The following is a 23474-nucleotide window of genomic DNA, read 5'->3' as shown; positions in this document are numbered from 1 at the left end:
TTTTGTTAAGGAACTTGCTCAGACTGCTGGTTTTCTGTTTCATTTTACAGTAAAGGGTTTTCATTTTTGTTTTCCTAAACACGTAGAGAATGCAGTATAATAAACTGAGATTTAGTAAAATTTGCATTCTTCATGACCAAGATTTATCATAGCATTCCTGGGAATAGTTTTTAATCTGTTAAGTATAGATGCATGAGTTCGTTTATATTAGAAGAGTTGGTCATATGTATTTTGAAGCAGATTTCTGTTTTTGAATCAGATGGTGAAGTGCTTTGTAAGACCAGGATGTAGTTGCTATATCCCTGGGGTCGGTAAGCAGGTGGAGGCAGAAGAGAGGGAAAGCCTAGCCCTGGGGGCTCTTCGGAGGCACATTGTCTGCCAGATTTTCTGATTGATGCCAGCCCTGGTCTCTGAGTTAGTGGACAGAGAGTGGACCAAGTGTGAAGTCCCTGTTCTGTCTTCTCTTCCATTTCTGAAGTAAAGACCAGAACCACCATAAATTAAAATCTAGTTAGACTCTTCTCCACACGGCCCACCTGCTTTTCCCTTAATTTTCTCTGATTTGGCTATAGCATGACATTAGGTTTTTTTCTCTGTGTATTTGATGAAATAATTGGGAAAATAAGAAGTGATGGGGCTGCTAGCTAAACTCCATTTTACCAGATGTCTCCTAAGCAGACAGAACATTCAGCTGATTGATTTCTGTTTGTTTTTATAGAGTTGTTTAAGCATGCCATAAAATACATTAGGATCACAAAATAAGCTAATGTTGTATTTTAAATATGATGCTTAATTGGCAGATCCTCCATTAAAAAAAAAAAGACAGCAAGTGGTAAAAGAAATAAATTAGATTATAAATGAATATTGGGTCTCTGGTTTACCAAGTCCTCTAATTGGGCTCTTCACTTAGGATTTCTGTTTTACAGCTATTATATCAGTAGTCTGGAGGAAATTATCCTTCTGCAGATCTCAATTTAGATGGGGAATTCCAATAAATATAGACTATAATAGGAGCATATTTAAAAGGTTTGGTCAGAGTTTTTGTACCGTACACCACCAAGCTCACTACTTAGGCCTGTGATCTTGTTTTTAGTGGACAAATCAAACACTCTGGTTAGTGTATAGTTATTCAGTGTAATTATTTTTTATTTCACTGCCATTTTATTTAGCATTTTGTTTGTGTTTTTATTATAGCTCTTTCACTCGATTCAGAGAACCTGTCTGGACTTGTCTAAAGCTATTGTTCTCTATCAAAAAAGAATATGTTGTAAGTATTCCCTAAGTATAACTATTGACCAAACAGACAGTAAGAAACAGGATATTTTGCTTTAATACATAATTATATATGTTTAGTAAGCAAGACAAGTCAACTACTATTTAGGAGTACCTGTCTTTAGTCTATGTTAACTGGTGGGGTAGGATCTTTAATAATTTTATCAGGAATCTTTTACCTTTTAGTGGTGCTTGCCTTGCAAGGCTGTTTTCCTTTCTTTTTTTGTTTTGTTTTGTTTGTCTTTTTTGGCCCCACCTGCAGCATATGAAGTTCCTAGGCTAGGGGTCCTATCAGAGCTGCCAACCTACACCACAGCCACAGCAACACCAGATCCGAGCCCTGTCTGCAGCCTACACCACAGCTCATGGCAACACCAGATCCTTAACCTACTAAGCAAGACCAGGGATCAAACCTGCGTCCTCATGGATGCTAGTCAGGTTCATTTTCACTGAGCCACAGTGGTAACTACCTGTTTACCTTTGATTGAAAGTACCATAACAGAAGAATTTTGCATTGAGTCTACTATGAATAAGTATCTCCAATTATTTTCCAAGTTATAAAAAAGTTTTTTCAGTTTTATATCTTAGGATTTTAAAATTTGGAGTTGTTTTTATTTGATTGCCTGGAGTCTCTTATATCCACTTTTGTTTCTCTTAAAATAACCAAGTGGTGAGAGAAGGCACTTACAGTTAATTCATTGACTATATTTTGTTGGCAAGCACTCTTTTATGAATATTTTTTATGTTACGTACCAGGTTATTTAAGGAACAAGATTTTCCTATGGTCATCCCATCTTAAAATCATTATCAACAAAATTACCTCCGAAATGCTAAATATCAAGTTGTATGCTAGCATGTTTTAAAGTTTCCATTTTTAAATCACTTGAGTGCAGTTTCTATATTTCTGAGACTAAACTATGAGAAGTTTGTCTCTTTTTCACTACTGCCAAACGCCTTTCCAGAAATCATAAATTAACAATCTGTTATTTTCCTTTATTAGTAATCTTTTATGAAGACTATTTGGGAGAAGTACAAAATCCTAGGGCTTAGACACAGAATTTTGTAAATTTTTTATGTTACTACTTACTAAGGTTTTCTCCAGGGCTGTAACTCCATAGTATTGAGCTCTGAGAAAATCAAGATATATGACACACCTACCCCATTTCTCTGTTCCACATCCAGTGTGTGTCAAATGTTGGTCTATTTCGTCAACTAACTTGCTTTCAGATTCTCCTTTCTTTCCCCTTTACAGCCACTGCCTTCATTGAGGCACATCAGCTTCCCCACTAACCTCACTGCCTCCACCCCATTGTCTATACTGCAATCAGAGAGCAATCAGCAATCTCCCATAGTGCCAAATGGTCAAAGCTGGGACAATTTGAGCAACCAAATAAATAAGTGCTAGTATTAAGTTATAATCCATGAGGAGTTCCCATCATGGCTCATTAGTAACAAACCCAACTAGTATCCTTGAGGACGCAGGTTTGATCCCTGGCCTCGTTCAGTGGGTTAAGGATCCAGTGTTGCCATGAGTTATGGTATAGGTTTTAGACGTGTCTTGGATCCTACAGCATTGTTGTGGCTGTGGCATAGACTGGCAGCTGCAGCTCTGATTTAACCCCTAACCTGGGAACTTCCATATGCTGTGGGTACAGCCCTTAAAAGACAAAAAAAAAAAAAAAAAAAAAGTTACAATCCATGAAGTAAAACAAATGTCCATTAAGTCTGTATGGAAATAAACAAACAAATAAGGGAGTAGAGACAGCTCTTCCTTATGAAGTAATTCCAATTAATAAATATAGAAAGAATCAGGGAACCACAAAATCACCATTAGGCAAACGCCACAGTAAGAACTGTGGCAGGCAAGATTCACAGAAAGATGTTTTAGTGTAAGTTTGAGGAGAAACTGGATATTTGCATAGTCTTCTGCATCTACTCCCAAGATTTTTTAATAATTACAAAAGGAAAAATACCATAGTTTTTACACTGGCAAAACTCAGTAGACAAGACCTGAACCAAATGATGGAAGTTAACATAATAATAATGTGTGTTAATCTCATGTATCCCTGATATTAAGCACTAGGGAGGGCAGTCCACCTCCGTGGTTTCCTCCCCCCAAGTCTGTCTGCAACCCCAGTCTAATTGTGAGAAAGCAGACACACCCAAATTGCTGGACAGTGCACAGAATACCTGACCAATACCCTTAAAGAACATCAAGGTCAAAAGGACAAAGACTGAGAAATTGTCACAGATTGAAGGAGACCACAGGGACTTGACAACTCAATGTACTGGGGCATTCTGGAACAGAAAAAGAACAGTAATGGGAACACTAGGAAAATTCACATAAGATTGTGCTTCAGGGAGTAGTATTGTACCAATGCTGTTTTCCTTGTTCTGATCATGGTACCAGGGTTATGTAAGATGCTAAGATTAGGGGAAGCTGAAGAAGAATACACAGGGGCACTGTATCCTACTTTCAGTGTTTCTATTAGCCTGAAATGATTTCAAACTAAAGGGTTTTGTTTTTTTTTTTAATGTACATTGGATCATATTGTTCCTTTGCTGAAAAGTCTCTGATAAAACTTAAAGTAAGGTGTATGCTTCTCTACCATGGCTAACAAGTTCCTAAACAACCCCACTCAGGCCAGCCTCTTTTGCTCTTACACATCATGTGACCCTTTTACCTTTACTGTCTCCTCCATCTGGGATGTCTCTGCCTTCATTGCCTCTGTCATGGCACCTTGTCCCTCAGAGCTCAGCGTAATGGTCACCTGCTGAGAGATGCTCTCCCTAGCCACCCAGCCCCCTCTCTTGTTTGGTATTTTTCTTTTTTTAAAAAAATTTTTTTTCTTTTTCTTTTTTACTTTTTACATCTGCACCTGCAGCTTATGGAAGTTCCCAAGCTAGGGACTGAATCAGAGCTGCACCTGCGGGCTTATGCCACAGCCACAGCAACACCAGATCTGAGCCACATCTGTGACCTACATCACAACTCACAGCAACACTCCATCCTTCACCCACTGAGAAAGGCCAGGGATCCAACCTGCATCCTCACAGGCACTATGCGCTTTCTTAACCCGCTGAGCCATAATAGGAACTCCTTGCCTGGTATTTTTCTTTCAGTGTTTTGAGTGTGTTTTGAGCTTTGTACTTTTTGTTTTCTGTCTCCTGTCCCTTGAACACAGGCACATCAGAGCAGGGTCCTTATGTGTCTTGTTCACCTCTTTATTCACAGTGGCAAGAACAGTGCCTAGTACATAGTAGATCATCCATAAATCTGCACTAAGTGAATTAAAGCTGCCAAGCTAATTGGCTTTACACTTTAGTTGCCTTTTCAGTGCACATCTGGAAATCCAGTCAGCAATTAAATATGAATAAATTTTTATTTATCTCTGACTTAAGTCACAGGTAAGTGAAACCTTAAAAATAGAAACATTTCAGTTATCTGATACCCATGTGGCATCTGCATTTTAAACTTCTATACATTTATTTCAGCATTTGAATTTTAAAATTAAAATTAAGGAATGAACATCCCTTGGAAAATGACACAGTCATCACTAAGTCATCCAATGTGAAGCCTCATGCAGCTCAAACTTTTGCCACCACCCCCTGAGCAGCACTGCCCATTAATCTGAGCTCAGTTCTTAAAATGAAACCTGTCTTCCTCCCCAGGTTTAATCCTCAAGTGTGTAAAATAACCAAAAATGAACTCTTAAATGCTTCAATCTGCTTAGGTTTATTTAAGAACAGGCACCTTTCTCCACCCTCATAGTCATCCAGGTACCATGAATTGGTTTCCTCCTAGGCTTAAGCTCACATGTTCATTTGTATGTGACTTGAGCTTTCAAGATAAAACAGGTGACAGTAGCCTCACATTATTACAAACAAAAACATGAAATTGTTTCTCATTGTGCAGTCAAATGCGTCCCATATTAGTAAGTGGAAAGAAGGAAGAATGGAAGGTATTAAAAAAAAAAAAAACTTCTTATACTTACAGGAATTTTTAAAAACTTCCTAGAACCATGGCAAACATAGCAAAAAACAAAAACAAAAATCCAGTTAAAGTGAAGTAAAATACACAGGGATAATAAGGCAAAAATTATAGTTAATTCAATTTCACAGTCATTTAACTTATGGCCTAATAAGACTTTATGGTCAGCCTTGCAAATCTGCAGTTTGGATGCCGTCCCTGTCCTGAGTAAGCTTGGATTCTCCAGGGAGAGGTAGACACACGCCTGCCCATGAACGCTCCAGTTCTGGGTGCCGAGAGGGTGCTGCTTTCACAAAGAAAGAGGGATCAACTGCCTCACAGAAGTAGCTTTTGAACTAGACTTTGACCAGTGAACTTGATTTTAAGAGACAGAAGAGGAAGGAGGGTAGTTATTGACCCTCAAGAAGAATGGATCTAAAAACCTCTTTTCCATGCAATGTTGAGCATGAATTACAGTCACAAATAAGGAAGCAGAGCAGCTTTAACCTTCACCTTTGGATTCCTGGTTCCCAGCTAGCGTTTTACAGCTATTGCTGGGGAAGTTGTGTCAGGAATAGGGTGTGTGCTGAAAGAAGTCGATTGTTCATGAAAATGGACAATCCTGGTGCATTTAAAAAGCATTTTTAGAGATCAGGGATTGGTAAGTGCATCAATGCAGAAATGTGAAATAAGAGTGGTATTCAAAGTATGTCCCTAGCAAAGGTTGTATTTACAGGAAAAATTTTAGGAAGCTTGGTGTCACTGCTGGCCAGTGGCTCGGCTATTGGTGGATGTGCATTGTGACCAGTGGCTGCAGAACACCCTGCATGTCCATTGTGTGGATGCACCACATTGATTAAATCAACTCCCAAGGTAGGGAAAGGGAGTGTTTTGCTCTTATAAATAACTCCGTGATTGTATTTATATAGACATCCTTGTGCCTATTTTACTACTTCCTCAGGATGTGCTCCTAACAGAAGTGCAATGTCAAAAGACATACAATTCTGAGTTTTTAATATTTACCGCCAAATCCATCTCTAGAGTGCTTGTAGCCATCACTTTCTCACCGAGTGCCCTCTGAGGTTGTCTTTAAAAATAAAGCTCCCCAAAGGCCAAATATATAAAACTATTGAATCATCCTGTTGAACATCTGAAACTAATAGTGTTGTATGTGTATGTCAGTTGTACTTCAAGAAAAAAAAAGAAAAAGAAAAAGGTAAAGATTAGGCATAACCAATTCAGATTGGGTTCCAGCTGCCCATTTAAAAAGAAAAGTACCAACCAAATCATCAACTTGATTACCTACATATCCTCAATTACTGCCCCCTCCTCCTCCAGCCAAAAACCTAGGCCACAGGTAACATATTTGAATTGCTTTACAATCCAGAGGACTGTAACTCAGAAAGCAGAGATCAAAAAGTCAGCCAGAGGGAACAGCAGGAAGAAACTGGCCCCACGTTAAAGACGGCCACAAGAGATTCCCACAGCCATACTTGACAAACCCAACTTTTTAATTTCAGCTCAAAGCAGCACATTATCGGCTCGCTTTTCAGTACAGAGGTCATTTTCTGGTTCTGATTACAGGGCACCCAACGCACTGACAGATGCACTCAAGTGAATTGGATCTCTCATTTCGTAAATGGAAGGACAGCATGAAAGTGAAAAGCGGTGGGGGGGTAGGGGAGCTTACCTTGTAACCTGCCACTTGGATTTAATTTCGTCTCGTCTTTGCCGCTAGAAGAGAGGGGACCTTGTGATTTGTCTCCCTCCTCTCTGTAATAAAAATGCTCATTGTTCACAGCTCCTTTTGGTTTTCTCTTCATCAGTCTTGTCTCAGGAAGAAAACGAACTGGGAAAATTCCTCCGATCCCAAGGCTTCCAAGATAAAACCAGAGCAGGGAAAATGATGCAAGCGACAGGAAAGGCCCTCTGCTTTTCTTCCCAGCAAAGGTGTGTGTCCTTCACTGGGGTTCAACTGGGGGAGGTCTGCTGAGAATCAGGCCACTCGCTCATGAAGGGGGACCTCCCCATGGTCTTCAGAAGGCTCTTGCCTGAGATTGAAGAGCTACGCCTTTCACAGTTGTTAGTCTGTTTGTACTTAACTCTTGATTAAGATAACACATATAATCTTTTTTCTTCCCTATTAATTTTTTAAATGTTTTCATATTTCTTCTGGTCTATAGTTACACGCCAATCACTGTGAATACTATCCTAGGCTTGTATTTGACCTTAAGTATTACTCATAGCAAGCAGTTTGGTCCCCTTCCAGCAGCTGATTAAAGCAGGAGCCTAATGAGACCAGGTGGAAAGGTTCCCTGTCTGCTTTCTGGGGGCCAGTTAGCTTTAGAGAGATGTTGTTCAAGATACTCGCCCCTGTTCTGCTCAGATCCTGGACCAGCAGCATCAGCAGCCTCACTTAGGACCTTGTTGAATATGCAGACTCTAGGCCTCATCCCAGAACTGCTGAAGTCCAATCTGTGTCTCATTGGGTCCCCAGTTCTTTTCAATGCACATTCAAGTTTGAGAAGCTCTGGTGCAGAGAACGTTGTAATAGATCAGTGGAGTTGTTTTTTTGTTTTTTTTTAACACTACCATACCTCATATTTATGGTCGATGTATAAACAGGAGCCACTGCATACAGCCATGTTTTATGTCTGAGAAGGTGACACTCTCTTTTTCCTCCTTGTGCTGTAAATAACAAGCCCCCCCACCAAATGTCACTCGCTCATATTAGTCAGGATTATACCTAAAGAAGGCTTGTAGGTAGCTTCCAAAAATATTCAGGCTACAAAAATTTCTCTTATTCGAACTGTTCAACATTTTCTTCTGTTAATTTCTGCTTCTTTCCTTGTGGGCCAAGAGCAGGCCATCTGCCTGTTATACAGGTGTTCCTATGAAAACCCAAGAAAGATGGGATAGAAAAATGAGACCAATTATGTCCATTTTTCAGTGGTCCCTCTCCTGGGGATTTTGGTTCTTTCTGATGATGTTTAGACCCTGATTTTATGGATAATACCAAGTTTCATAGTCGAATGCAATTATTTCCAATAATTCCCTACTCCAGTTTTTCAAGAAAAGTTTTTGTTTACAATCTTGAATTACACCCTTAGAAAATGTTGTCGAAGTATGTAGTTGATTTACAATGTTGTGTTAATTTCTGCTGTACAGCAAATGTCTCAGTTACACATATATTCTTTTTCATATTCTTTTCCATGAATGCTTTATCACAGGGTATTGAATATAGTTCTCTGTGTGAATATTGTCCTTCGATACATTAGGACCTTGTTTATCCTCCCTCTGTATAATAGTTGGCATCTGATAATCCCAGACCCCCACTCCATCCCATTCCCACCACCCTCTCCCCTTGGCAACCACAAGTCTGTTCTCCCTGTCTATGAATTTGTTTCTGTTTCATAGGTAGGTTCATTTGTGTTGTATTTTTGATTCCACATGTAAGTGATATCATATGGTATTTGTCTTTCTGACTTACTTCACTCAGTACGATCATCTCTAGGTCCATCCATGTTGCTGCAGATGGCACTGCTTCATTCTTTTTTATGGCTGAGCAACACTGAATTGCACATTTTAATCTTGTTTGTAACTGTTTTCCTTGTAAAATTAAACATACTCATTCTCAAAAAATTTTGAAACAAGAACAAACCAAAAGGAGAAAATTAAAAAACAGATCAACTTTTACTAACAGAGACTGACCCGCTTTAACTCCTTGATAGATACTTTCCATGCATATATGCTTTCCCTAGTCTTAAAAGGATTCTTGATTTGGAAAAGTCTTTTATAAATTATCATATTTTTAAACATATAATATCACTAATTTCAGTGGGAAAAATTCTTGTACATTCCTTCATGCCAAAATTAACATCCATTTATGGGAAATAAGCCAAATCCCTAAATTCAGTCACCAACAGAGTTATCATTACTGGTCATATCATTATTTTATAATGTGGCTATCCCGTTCTATGCTTTCATAGTTAAGTACCAAATTATCTCACAGAGTGTATGGTACCTTAAGTTTATGTAGTCTAACCTTTGGAGACAGACAAAAACAGTAAAAGAAATCAACCAAAACAATACAAATGATACATGAGAGTATCACTTATAAGCCAGCAAACCACTCTGTATCCATAAATTAATGCAGCTCAGACAGTGTTGCAATTTGGAAGGTGGCTTCCTGCAAGATGACCCTGATTTCATGGTACTCAGCTGATCCCTGGGTACATGAAATCCAAACTAGTCCTCTACACATGAGGGAAGTAAGGAAAATTATGACAAACTCTCATAAAGTTGAGTTCTCAAACCTCAAATGGACATAGTTTGAATTTGCCAGAATATATTTTAATATAAACAGTATCTTACATTTTTTATGATTTTTATTTATTCATTATAGTTGATTTACAGTGTCCTGTCATTTCTACTATACAGCAAAGTGACCCAGTCATATATATATATATATATATATATATATATATATATATATATATAACATGTATCTCTATATACATATATATGTATATTCTTTTCCTCACATTATCCTCCATCGTGTTCCATCACAAGAGACTAGATACAGTTCCCTCTGCTATACAGCAAGATCTCATTTCTTACCCACTCCAAATGCAATGGTTTACATCTATTAACCCCAAGCTCCCGGTCCATCCCACTTCCTTCCCCTCCCCATTGGCAACCACAAGTCTGTTCTCCAAGTCCATGAGTTTCTTTTCTGTGGAAAGGTTCATTTGTGCTGTATATTAGATTCCAGATATAAGTGATACCATATGGTATTTGTCTTTCTGACTTCACTTAATATGAGAGTCTCTAGTTCCATCCATGTTGCTTCAAATGACCAGTTTTTGTATAATATTGCATACTGATTATTTAATAAATTGATTTTTCGTTCAATTAATCCTAACATTTTTATGTCCATATAATTCTTTAAAAAAAAAATCCATAGCAATGCATTCCATTATCTGGAATAATACATTTAACCCTAGCCCTCTGCCCAGTACCTATGTCATTTCTACCTTTTCCTACTAAAGAATACATGTTTTTGGACTAGACCTTTAGGCACTTTATTAGTGTTCCCATCAGGTAGATTTTAATGAATGAAAACATGGGCCAGTCTTTCACTGAAGCTTGATGTTTGTGGTTATTAAATGTTTTTCTTGGTGTAGACTCAATCTCTGGTATTACAAGTGAGTGGGTTTTCACTTTTCTGATTTTACATAGAACAAATTACAGAAAAAAATGAGGTGACTTTATATGCCTTTGTCTTTTATTCAAGATCTTAACATCTATCACCATGTCATTACACCTTCAAAGGTTTCTAACTTTACAACAAAGAATATTGTATTCACAAAACTCTGTTTCAGCCAATTTAGGGAAATTGGCAAACTCTAAAGGAAGAGACAAAGGGGACCAGAAATGAACAGGATCCTTAGGGGGACAGCTGAGGACTCTTTCCTTAAATAGAAGTCTCCAATTTTATAAACCTTCTCCACCAGCATTTGTTTTACTGAATTATTGGGTAATCATTGCTACAACAGCCCATTCAGTGTGATGCAAAGTAAGTATTAAATTTAATCCAATTTAATGGTGATAAAACACAAGCTTACTTTATGGCAGAACAATATGTCATTAAAAACAGCCAGCAATATCTAGGTAGGATGACATGAGCAACCTATTTTTAGAGAAGTGCTAAATATTTAAAAACAATGCTTTACAGACAAGAGGAAAACCAGAGAACATAGTAAAAAGGACTTTTAAGCAGTATATTGCCCTATTTGTACTCTTAGAATGTTCTCTGCATATAAGGCAAGGCACACATTGATGGTACTACCAAGAGCTGACTCCAGCTCATTGACACCATTGTTCCCTTCACTTTAACAAGTTTGCATGTAAATTGAAATGTAAATATTAACCTTTAAATTTTTTTGAACCTATGCCCCTCAACCTCATGGAGACGCCTGTGTTTGAAGAGTATAATACATCTGACATGACTCATTTAGGTAGGAAGATGGAAGAAGCAGTACCCCATCTCCCCCCAATACAATAAATATTTTATCCAAAGGTTGATAGGCATCAAAGATTTTTTGCTCAGTAAATGATGGTGTGCCATGACCAATGTTATAATGATTTTACACCCACTTCATTGTATAATATACATTCATTTCTGGTGTATTATCCTTAAGTTTTTTTTTAAATAAGAAATCACATAACCTCTCTGATATTGCCTAACAGAGTAGACCCTCAGTAAATGTTCTTCTCCATCTTCCTAGAACATTTAAAGATACTGCTGTTTGTGCTTAATTCTCTGTGACTATTGGAACAAGCAGCAGGTGCCCTGGCCTTCAGAGCGTGATCCAGAATGGCTTAGCCAGGGGGACCCTAATCCTACACACATCCACCTCTCCTCAAAGGACCAGGCTACAGAGCGCAGAAGGCAGGGAGTGGCCAAAAATAGAAATGGGAAATGGCCATGCCTTGACCTTTCTCCATGAACACAAGGTCGGGTCTAGCTTTAAACAAGTACTCTGCCCAGGCATGAGACCATCCCCAACAAGACTGAGACTCCCCAGTGGTACAGTTAAGTAACAGTCGTCTAAACAGTCAGCACATGGATAATCATTTCTTGCTGGCTCATCAGTTCACATACATTTCAATTAAAATTCAGCAAAAATTTCTGCAGCAACTATGTTTCAGTCACTGTTCTAGGCTCACGAGGTTAAGCCTGGTAAACTGTCAAGGATTCAAATTGCTGGCCCTCTTTGTTTCAAGATTGTGGCTTTACCCTCTTGTCTAGATTGGCCTTGCGAAATCCTTTGTGTCGCTTTCACCAAGAAGTGGAGACTTTTCGGCATCGGGCCATCTCAGACACTTGGCTGACAGTGAACCGCATGGAGCAATGCCGGACTGAATACAGAGGGGCATTGCTGTGGATGAAGGATGTGTCACAGGAGCTTGATCCAGACCTCTACAAGCAAATGGAGAAGTTCAGGAAGGTAGGAGATTTTGAGGTGGTTACCCAAAGTGGTACCTGCTAGAAGGTAATGAGGTGTGATTTGAATCCCTCTAGTGAAGAAGACATTAACTCAAAAGTACCAAGGATGCAATTAATCATCGGTAGTGTCTTTTTATGTGACAGAATACCAATTAATGTGATATATAATTCTCTAAGGATATGATAGAAGAGACAGCTGGAGATTGCTGGGATTTAGCAACTGGTTTTAATTGAACTCAGATTTTCATATAATGTGCACTTTTGGTAAGGCTGTCACTTTTAAATGCTTTTTCATGCATAACTAAAAATCAAGATTAGATCAAATGAAACTGGAAGGTGAGAACAGACTATTGGGGAAATCTTTTTTAATTGCTAATGAATATTAAAATTAATGGAATAATAATGTTCCTTTGTTTTGTGAAATGGTTCAGAAGCAGTGAGGTTTAGAGGGAAGGTTAAAATAATGTAGCAATGACTCCATCTGCAGTAGACCCTTTGGATATTTGTATGAGACAAATAGATAGCTGAGAAGATGGATATGCTCTTAAATTTTCCTGAAATGACCAGAGGAACAATGTTTTGTTGGTTTTTTTAAGTGTCTTGTGTGAATCTGGCCCTTTGGAAATTTGGTCATACAATGATATATTGCACCACTAGGTGGCAGCCATACACTGAGTATTTATGAAAATGCAGAGAGATTTTCGTTGTGTACAATCTTGGTAGGTCTTTGTTTGGTCGATTTGGATATATTTCAGAGTATGAAAGACAAAAAAAATCAGGCACATGTTAAGTTTGACATATTGTGTCAATTGTCTTATGCATTTCACATTATCCATTTGTAATTGTGATATTGCTTAAAATCCCTAGATTTCTTAAGTACATCATTTGCAGAGCTGTGCGTAGGAAACCTTGCTGGTATGCAGGTTAGATGTGTGGGGTGGGGGAAAGGAAGGACCTTGTGTTGCTTAAGAATAGGGCCACCAATTTTCAACCCAGGTATTAGATTGATACAAATTCTTTCGAAGTCAGGTTTTACTTTGGCTTGTAATTTAGGATCCATCTGTATGAAGGGACTCAGAGTCAATTTTCCTTCTGATCATAGATGATGTTAGTGTGTTAGCAGCAGGGACTCCTCACTAAGGCAGGTTTCTGAGCTCATGGAAAATCAATACTGAAAAATCCCCTACAGATGGGCTGGTGAAACTCACTCATTCTATAAAGGAGAAAACCAAGACCCCGAATTAGTAGATAAAATTTTCAAAGGTGGACAGCTAGATGGTGGTGAGCCCATGCCACATTTCTAATTGAGCCAGTAACTTGGTTTGTCTTTGACACTTTCCTTAGGGATTGGAGAAGGATGGAGTGGAGAGGTTAGAAAAGGGGAAAGGAACCAAAAACTCAACATTTATCTGCAGATTGTAATACCAGTCACTCTACATCCACTATCTTCTTTAAGCCTCACAATAACCAAGACACAGATTTTATTTTACAGGTGAGGAAAATGATACCTGTGTTACGTAACTGGCACAGGATCAGACAGGGAAATGGAAGTCAGAGTCCTAGAAAATATGCATAATTTTTTCTGTAAGAGAAAAGAAACAGGGAGTTAAAAGACATACCTAAAATTGACAACGGTGTTTTCATAGTAACAACTCTCCTGTGACTTATTCATTCAACAGACATTTCTTGAGCACTTTCTATGTGCCAGGTAATAAAAGTAAACATAAAATTATTCTGGAAGGCGGGAGACTTTCACGTGAAATTGTGTTTATTTGGTTTTGTTTTGAAGGGTGGTTACTAGCTGTGGACAGATGAAATAAACCAAGTCCTTCGTCATTTGGCTTGAATGTTGAAACATTACCCAGTCTGTAGTGTCATCAATCCTTTGATTTTGGAAAATATGGTTTTTTAAAAAAAATCCTTTGCCATGCAGAAGCAGCTGAAGCAGTGCCTTGCTCCACAATCCCATGTGTGCTGGATTTAATTTAATAGCTGAACATGGTGTACTTGGAATTTAGGGAAAGAATTTTTTTTTTATAGAAGACTGTATTCAAGTGTATATTCAATTAGGCTCAACTCTCTATGAGGATAGGGATTAGGTTAGTTCTCTTCACTCCTAGCACCCCAGAACCAGCCCAGCACCTGGCCCAAATGAGCACCCATGTCAAACTGACCAGATTCCAGCCATGGCATTTGAGTGCCAGACCCATGCCTTCTCATACCTATAGAGCTTTCCTCCCATATGCAACAGACCTGTTGAGGTTTAGAGAATTGGGAATTGATATCTATGGTTTTGTATGTAAGAAGTAGCATTATTAATTTGTGTCTTGCTGCCCTCTTTGGAATGAATTTAAATTGCAGAGTTTGCTATTCACTTGGAGTTCATAACGTGAATCTGAGCAAGCTTCTGTTTTTTTCCCCCAGTGGGACACCATTGTAAATAGTCTCCATTTCTCTCTCAGGAAAGTGTTATTGAAATGCATTTCCGAGTCCTCTGGGAGAGTGGTCCAGCTGTGGGTAGTTCCTCGGGAGTCACTGTGGGAGGGGGATATAGTCTCCTCCAACCAACTGCTTCCTTCACATCCTGATGGATGAATCCTGAGATAAAGTGGTGTCTTGCTCTAAATTCTGTTCTATGAGTTCAGTCATTCAGTCTTTCTTCTTTTCTCCTTTTTTTTTTTTTTTTTTTTTTTTTTGTCTTTTTAGGGCCACACCCGAGGCATACGGAGGTTCCCAGGCTAGGGGTTGAATCGGAGCTGCAGCTGCTGGCCTACGCCGCAGCCACAGCAATGTGGGATCCTGGCCATGCCTGCAACCTACACCATAGCTCTTGGCAACATCGGATCCTTAACCCACTGAGCGAGGCCAGGGATCGAACCTGCTTCCTCATGGATGCTAGTCAGATTCATTTCTGTTGAGCCACAATGGGAACTCCTGAGTTCAGTCTTTCTGAGGAAACAAACTTGGAATCCATATCTACAAGTGTGATCCCCCTGGTCCCAGTCTTAGGTGTCCACTCCTTCACCTATTCATTCATCCAACAAATGACATTGACACCCACCTTGTGCCAGGCTGAGTGCAGGGGATTTAGAGGTGCCCTCCTGTCACAGGAGTCTCCTGGGGTCAGAGCAAGAAAACATGATGAGGTCAGGTGAACCATTGTCTGAGGTCGCACCTGGTGCTACAGGAACATCAGGGAGGGCTTCCTGGAGGGAATGGCATCCAAACTAGGAAGGATGAGAGGTAAGGAGCTGGGTGGAAGGAGGGGGGCCAGCAGAGTTGCAGTCTGGGGAAGCAACATACACAAAGGCCTTTAGGTGAAAGCAAACAGGACAATTTAGGTCCTGTTATTTCCCTACAAACAGAGCATGAAAGGCAAAGTGGATGATGTGGGATGTGATCGGTGCTGGTAATCAGGCCCCAGCTGAAGGGACATCGTCCCTGAGAGCTGAGGGGAATAAGTCGTGTGGAGAAGGGGAGGGGCTCTGTCCATCTTGTATTTTCACCAGCAATACCAGCTCGCTCAGATTTCAGAGTGCGGAAGGGTGGGAAGGGAAGGGCCCAAGCCTGAGCTGCAGATGAGACAGGGTGCCCAAGGAAGAGAGAAAGAAGCCGACCAGGGAGAAATGTGCTGTTCTAACCTCCATCAGACTCCCAACAGCACCACATTAATTATAGAGCTCTTCATTCTTTTCAGAAGTGAGCAGAATATGTATAAATAAATAGCAAGAACATGTGTACTTTAACTTCCAACCAAGGCTTTTTTTCTTGGTGTTTTCAAAATGCTAAGTAACTTTTTTTTTTAATAACAAGCAGCGAGCATGACTGAAATGATGAATGAAAAAGTTAAACAAAGCAAATGATCTGTTTTCATTCTGGCACCCTGTGAGCACACGAACCCGATGACAGAGCTCTCTCGGCAGCAGCGTTAATAAGCATTTATTAAGGGCCTATCTGAGGGGATGGAAATACAAAGAGGTGGAAAAGCTTGATCCCAGCCCTCGAGAAGGCCCCTGCTCATCATCTGTTCCTTGTCAAAATTACCGTGGTAAATGAGACACCTGGACAGTGGGGCCACATGTAGCCATTCTCCTAAAGGCCAGATAATAGGAATGGTGGATGCTTTTAAATGGGCTGGGCTGGGCTGTTATTGCGGTTGGAAGTCCTCCTGACAGTGCGATTCACCCCAGGAGGGAAATGGACGGGAGACAACGAGGCCACAAAGTATTTTATGAGCAGTTACAACGTGTGATGTATGTGCCCTTTGAAGGCACAGTAAAAGGGTCTAACTTAAAAATAGAGCCGGCTTCTTGTAGCAGATTACATCAGCTTAAGCTGTGAGCTCACTGAAGAGCTTTTGCAGCCTCACGCCCTTGAGAGAGTCCTCCTGTGGTCAATTAAGTGTCTTGTTTTTCTTGAGAGTCAGAAATGGGATAGAGGGTAATTATTCTAAATGGAATAAAAGCTGTGCTAGGTGTAAGAAAATCATCCTGAATCCTCTAAAGAGATAATATGGAAACGTATAGCTGGGCATTTGCATTAGTTGGAGTCCTTATAGACAAGGACATGGGAACTGGTGCTTTAATGAGGCCCATTTATTAAATGGCTTAATGAAATCCTACAGCATTTGTCTGGCGTTTCATCACTGTAATTCAAAAGGGTTTCGAAAAGGTAGGGAGTGTGAAAGATACACGCAGGTATTCTTAGGCTTGACTCTGTTTAAAAGAGTGTTAGAATCTGGAGAAGTATGAAATCACTAAAGTCATGTTATCAAAGGATACCTTACCCATGAGAAGGTTTATTAACAAATGGTGGTGGCTTAATAGGTGGGAGTTCTTAGGGTCATCAGTCAGTGGTGTCCTTGGGTGTCGACTGAAGGTTTGGGTCCGTAGAGCTTGGTCAAGGACTAGCAAACATCGGTATTGACATCGGAGGGTTTTTTTTTTTTTTTTTCCTGTGGACAAAGACTTGGGTTAATTAATTTGACAGTATCATTAATTACTGCTGAAATCGTTGGTCTTTGTCAGAGGTCGGGCTCTCTTAGCAATTGAGGGCAGATCCCATGGGAGCTGGGGACGACAAATAATGCCTGAATGTCACCGCCCAGCTATATCCCCATTCTGTGATAAAGGCCCTTCCTTTTAGCCTGAGCCATCCAGCTCTTGGGCTTCACTGGGGTTCTGCTTCTGTTCAGTGCCAAGGGTGGGTCTCAGACACTCCCTACCCCCTCTCCATGGGGTTGTGTTGGGTGAGTGTGAAAAATGTCAGGTTTGGATCCATATAGGAGACCAACACTAAGTCTCTGAAGGCGGTACCTTGACGCCCAGGGCTTTGCCCAATTCATACATGAAAGCGGTGGGCGGGTTTGATCCCTCCTCTCTGTCTCTTCTGGTATTAAAGTTCTGTGCACTGGCTTGAATTCATTGATGAGGTGAAAGTTCCTTTTGTAAAGCTAACACACCCTATTGCATCTGTTTCCTAACCATCCGTTTCCATTTGTTGGGTTTTGACGCATGGCGGTTATTTGTTTTGGTTGTTTAACTAGGGCGCCTGTTTTTTGGTGGTCCCCAAGAAGGCTGAATCCAGCTGCTAAACCCCACGCTTGGGTTGCTGTTTCTCTCCCCCACCTAGGAAAAACATGCCATGTTCACACGGCACAAGGAGAAGGGAACAAATCATTATCCCCTTGCTTTAATTTCTGAATTTCATGAGATGAGGCCTTTGGGACTTTGTGTGTCTTTATTGATTTTCTCCACTGAACTTGGTGAAGAGCAAAAATTAGTGTCAGGGTTAAGCCAAGACCATTTAGGAAAGCGTGAAACAGCTAACCCTTGTATAGCTGGTGGCTGGCTGGCTGGCTGGCTGGCTGGCCTCTGCCAGTGATTGGAAATAGGAGGAGAGGGCATAGCCTCAAAGGTAGGGTGGCTCTACACTCTAGTACCAGACCTACCTGCACCAGCTCTGACAGCTTGAATCGGGATAATAAGCCCATTGCAATTCTCATCCACTAAAGGATAGGTTCTAGGTGGTTGCCAAGCTCTCTTCCAGCTGTAGTATTTTTGTTATGTTCCCTCTAAATCATTAAGCTCATCAGTAGAGAAGTGCATATACTCTCAAGCAGGGCTAACGTGTCCTTTGTCAGTGTCGTGTTTTCCTCCAACAAGCAAGTTCTAGTCTTGATGAATTTGCTTGGTCTTGTTACTGTTGCTTTAATTTTGGGCTCTGGAAACAAAAGAATGTTTCACTCCTAATTCTTGGGTAGAGGAGCCCTTGACATTTATGAAGTGTTAATATCTATCTCTTATTTAGATATTACTACTATTGTGAGGGTCAGAAACTTGTGGCCCATGGGCCAGCCACTTAATTTTATAGTTTTTATTTTTAACACAACCATGCTCATTCATTTACTTATTGTCCACAGGTGCTTTCACAATACCATGGCAGAGATGAGTATTAACAACAGAGACTGTGGCCTGCAAAGCCAAAATATTTATTTGACTTTCTGCCCCTTTACAGGAAAGTGTTTGCATTCCCCTTGTTTACAAGTCCCTTGATTTATAGGCACCTCCAAGACATGTTGAAGATGGTTTTATATCCTAAAATGTACCATCATAACCACTTGTAAATGGCCAGTTCAGTAGTGTTAAGTATATTCATATTGTTGAACCACAAATCTCCAGAACTATTTTATCTTGAAAAACTGCCACTCTATATCCATTACACAAACACTCTGCATTCCCCTCTCTCCTGGGCACTGGCAACTGTTATGCTACATTGTGTTTTTAGGAATTTATGATTATTTTAGGTTACCTCAGGTAGGTGGAATCATGCAGCATTTGTGTTTTTGTGCCTGGCTTATTTCACTTAGCATAGTATCTTCACTGTTCCTCCATGTTGCAGCATGTGGCAGAATTTCACTTCTTTTTAAAATTGGATAATATTCTATCGCATGTATGCATCACATTTTATTTGTCTCTTTAGTCATGAGGGGACGTATGTGAGTTGCTTCCACCCCTTGAGTAATGTAAACAGGGCTGCTATGAACATTAGCATACAAAAAACTCTTTAAGACCCTGCTTTGAACTCTACATACATAATGTACAAATATAATATGTATCTTTTTAGTGTTTTATTTAATCCTGCCATTGAATAAAAATGAGACTCAGGCTATGCCAGCAGGGAGTCACTTGATTTTGATTTTATCATCTTAGAACATATTATCTATATGTACTAATTTATAATTGATATTATCTAATTTGTATAAGAATCATAAATATCTGTGCTTAAAAAAATAAGCATATGTAATACTGTAAAAACTCATATGTCAGCTTAAAATCGATTTTTTTCTTTCTGTTGAGAGTGGTATCAAATCTTTGCCTGAGGCATTTCTCTAATTGTTTGAGAGAAAGGCTTGCTTAACTCTCAAGTTTCAGAGTGGACTCTGGACAAAAGTTCATTATTGAAGTGTGAATGGATCCAGCCCAAGATAGTTCTCCTTTTGCCAGCTAGTCTGGATTTTCTTCCTTAGACTTACATGCCTTGGATGGCATCTGCAAGCCTGGTCTCTAGAATTTCATGGATGATAATATATAAAACATACAGATTTTACTGAGTAGAACCATCAGGTTCCAGATCGAAATCTTATAACCATGGCCTTTCAGTGCCTCGGCAGCTGGAATTCCCTCGGAGGGACTCATTATTTCCGTGTTTCATCACAGTGTGCTCTTGGCTGCAGGGTTGGAGGAAGGCTGATGCCTGTGACATCCTACCCCCTTCTGAAAACCACAGACTGTTCCATCTGCCTCTGTCTCCTTTTGGTAACTCCTGGAGAAGGTGTCACTTTAGATTAAGGTTTAATGGAAAATTACTGTATTCAAGTAGCATGATATACTAGTTCCTGCCTCTATAGTTTCAGTCTCCAAGTCTGTCTGTCTATATATCCCTCTAGATTACCCTCTTCCTTTTGGTTAACAACTCAAATATCATCTTTCCCAGCTGTTCTTCTTCTTCTTTCATGGTAAATGGGTTGCAGTTATTGCCATCATTAAGAATTTAATGCAAAAGAAGACAGTTGCACCCTGAGGAGTTAACTTAGCATGCTCTCCTTTTAAAATGCTTATGCTTTAGGGATACATCACACTATTCTTACTTTACAAGATGGTGGGTTACTTAGACACACAAAATGGAATGTGGATTGTATTTAATTTTAAGCAGGAGCAATGTACTCTTTCCTGAATGCCAGTAGCTTTATAGCACTGTGAGTTACTTTTCTTAGAGTTAAAAGGAATATTCTTCAAATACATTCTTCTCTGCAACTAGACTTTTCAATGACAGGGAAAAAAAAATGATTTGATGGTTGTCTAAATTGTCACTTTTATGAGTTCCCATCATGGCTCACCTGTAAAGAACCTGAGTAGTATGCATGAGGTCACAAGTTTGATCCCTGGACTCTCTCAATGGGTTAAGGATCTGGCGTTGCTGTGAGCTGTGGTGTAGGTCACAGATGCAGCTCAGATCCTGTGCTGCTGTGGCTGTGGTGTAGGCCAGCAGCTGTAGCTCTGATTCAACCCCTAGCCTGGGAACTTCCATATGCCACTGGTGCAGCCCTCAAAAAAAGCAAAAAAAAGAAAAAAAAAGTCATTTTTACATCATACTGGATTTATAAATTGGCTATGAAGAGTTAATATTTCTGAAAGAAAGCTCTAAATCACAATTGCTTTAGAAAAAAAAATGTTCTGTGTTAGTTTGTCACCAAGGGATATTGAAAGAATTTGGATTCTGCTTTCTAAATGATTGAATTATTTTTGTGAACCCCTAACAAAGATTTATCCAAGCAGTACTGGCCTATAATAAAGCCATAGACTGTCAGTGGTTTCACTGGTTTTCCATATGTCAGTGAAACTCAGAATACCCTTCATCTCAAGTGCAAGTCCATCCATACTCCAGTGTTTAAAATATGAAAAGAATGAGTCAATAGGAAATTTGTATCTTCCGCTCACAGTTCTGAGATTTTTTTTAAAAAAAGGTTCTTTGATGATTTCTTGGGCTCCAGAGAACTGATATAATTTTAATCTCACAGGGAAATTAGCAGTGGAGGCCCATATGTGACCCAGCGTATGACCTGGGCAGGGGTGGCTTTGTTCACTAAAGCGTGTATGATTCAACCCGCTTCTCTCAGAGGGCTTCCCTTTGCCTCCTTGGATGAGTTTTTAGTAAAAATAAAACCTTAAACAGAAAATATCAAAGTGTTTGTGTTTACCTTTCTAGCGTAAAATTTTCAAGACAGTTCTAGGCATAATAAAATTATCCTAAGGGAAAAAATTCTGTTTCCTATCCAACAATTACCCCACACTTAATCATTATACAAGATGAATGAAGCCCTAAAATCATATACAGGAGCCCTAAAATCTTACACTGGCCAATTTTACATGGACTCAGGGAGCTCTAAGAAGAAGCAAACCCTTGAAAGGCCATTGGTATAACTTTGAAATGAAATTCCCACATGCATTAATCAGCCGCTGTTGTTCCCATCAAATGAAATATGATTTTAGGGCTTGGTAACACTTCACAGTTGATTGGCTCTTTCTATCCAACTACCCATCTATCTGTCCATCCATCTATTTAAATTCACTCCCCAGCTGTGATTCTGAGACAACCATTGTCATTTAGATGCTGATTCCTTACTGTGGTTCTTCTGGTGACGGCTGACATTGGAAGAAGGAATACTACACAAGATAGATTAATTACATAAACAAATTGAAGGATGAGAGTTTTTTTTTCCTGCTTTGTTCTTTTAAATCTCCCCGCCACCCCAGGCCTTTAGAGATGGGACTCTGCATTCTTATGAGCGAAAATAGTTCATGGGTATTAGTTCATGTTCTGAGAGAGGTCTAGGCAGAGACTTGGAAAACACCCACATTCTGGGCTGACGAACCATATGGAAAACCCATAGATGACTCTATGGGAAATAAATGAAGAAATTTCTCAAGTAGATAGAAAGCTGGAAAGAAGCTAGTGAAGTAAAATATATTACATTGAGGATCTTATTCCCTTTCAATTTTTTAAATCTTAAATTAGGGGGAAAAAAAGATACAGGAGAACCTGACCATAGTGATGGCTTCCAGGGCAGGGACTAGAGTTGGGAGAAGTGGAGAGGGGATCAGCAGAGATGAGAACAAGGTTAGAGATGTGCTGCATGCCTTTTTGTGCCTTTTTTCTTTTTTTTCTTTTTCTTTTTTTTTTTTTTTTTTTTTTGTCTTTTTGCTATTTCTTTGGGCCGCTCCTCCAGCATATGGAGGTTCCCAGGCTAGGGGTCGAATCGGAGCTGTAGCTGCCAGCCTACGCCAGAGCCACAGCAACGCGGGATCCGAGCCGCGTCTGCAACCTACGCCACAGTTCATGGCAACACCGGATCGTTAACCCACGGAGCAAGGGCAGGGACCAAACCCGCAACCTCATGGTTCCTAGTGGGATTCGTTAACCACTGCACCACGACGGGAACTCCCTTTTTGTGCCTTTTAAATGTGCCGTGTGCATGGATTGTCCTTAAAATAATATGTCTAAAAAATAATGAGAATGAATGAGATCGGAGTAGGAGCAGATAACATTTGGTAGAAGGGAAGGAATAATGACAGAAAAATTGTCTTATGTGGACAGAAATGAGGAGTTTTTGTTTTGTTTTAAATAATAATAAAGGGAAGAGGGAAGACCAGTGTTAGAGGCAAAGAGGGGAAGCCCAGTTCCAAAGGTGATGTCATATGAGCAGCCGGATGGAGGAGGCTGGAGCGTGAAGTCATTTTCGAAAGCCGTCAGCAGAAAGAGTCATGTGAGGTAGCCAAGTCACCGAGGGATAAAAGGATCAAAAGCAATGCCTGGGGGAAACCCACCAAAATTGAGAAAGATGACAGATTTTCCTTTAAAAGCCTTCACTGTTCTAAGTGGATGGGAATAAGCAGAGTTATGCTGATCCTGAAGGGATTGGGGAAAAGTGAGAAAATAGAGAACTTTTTCCATTTCCCTTCAATTGCATCCTAGAAGGGACGAGTTCTATGTTTTGCATCATTGAGAATGTAGAGAAAATCCTTTTCCAAAGAAGAATCAAAGGCAGAGAGGACCACTGTTTGGAGGGAACAGCCCCCACCTTTCCACTAATGCTGGAGCCTTTGAGTTGGCTTGGAGCATCTATAGGCTGATATTTGATGTCTTAACTTCAGGGTTTTC

At 39.9% G+C, this 23474-nt stretch overlaps 1 protein-coding gene across 7 annotated transcripts in view; it reads left to right on the top strand.

The window, feature by feature from the left end:
- The window catches only part of ICA1 (islet cell autoantigen 1), a 150615-nt gene that overhangs the window by 30013 nt on the left and 97128 nt on the right, over positions 1-23474 (top strand). For all 7 annotated transcript variants that reach the window (XM_021102429.1, XM_021102425.1, XM_021102427.1 and 4 more), the window contains exons 4-6: positions 1195-1267; positions 7069-7192; positions 12057-12255. In XM_021102429.1, coding sequence (XP_020958088.1) covers positions 1195-1267; positions 7069-7192; positions 12057-12255 — 396 coding nt within the window. The remainder of the gene's footprint in view (positions 1-1194; positions 1268-7068; positions 7193-12056; positions 12256-23474) is intronic.

Source organism: Sus scrofa, chromosome 9, assembly GCF_000003025.6.
Source record: "Sus scrofa isolate TJ Tabasco breed Duroc chromosome 9, Sscrofa11.1, whole genome shotgun sequence".
Lineage (NCBI taxonomy): Eukaryota > Metazoa > Chordata > Mammalia > Artiodactyla > Suidae > Sus > Sus scrofa.
Note: the sequence above shows the minus strand (reverse complement) of the source record. Positions and strands in the feature narration are given on the sequence as shown.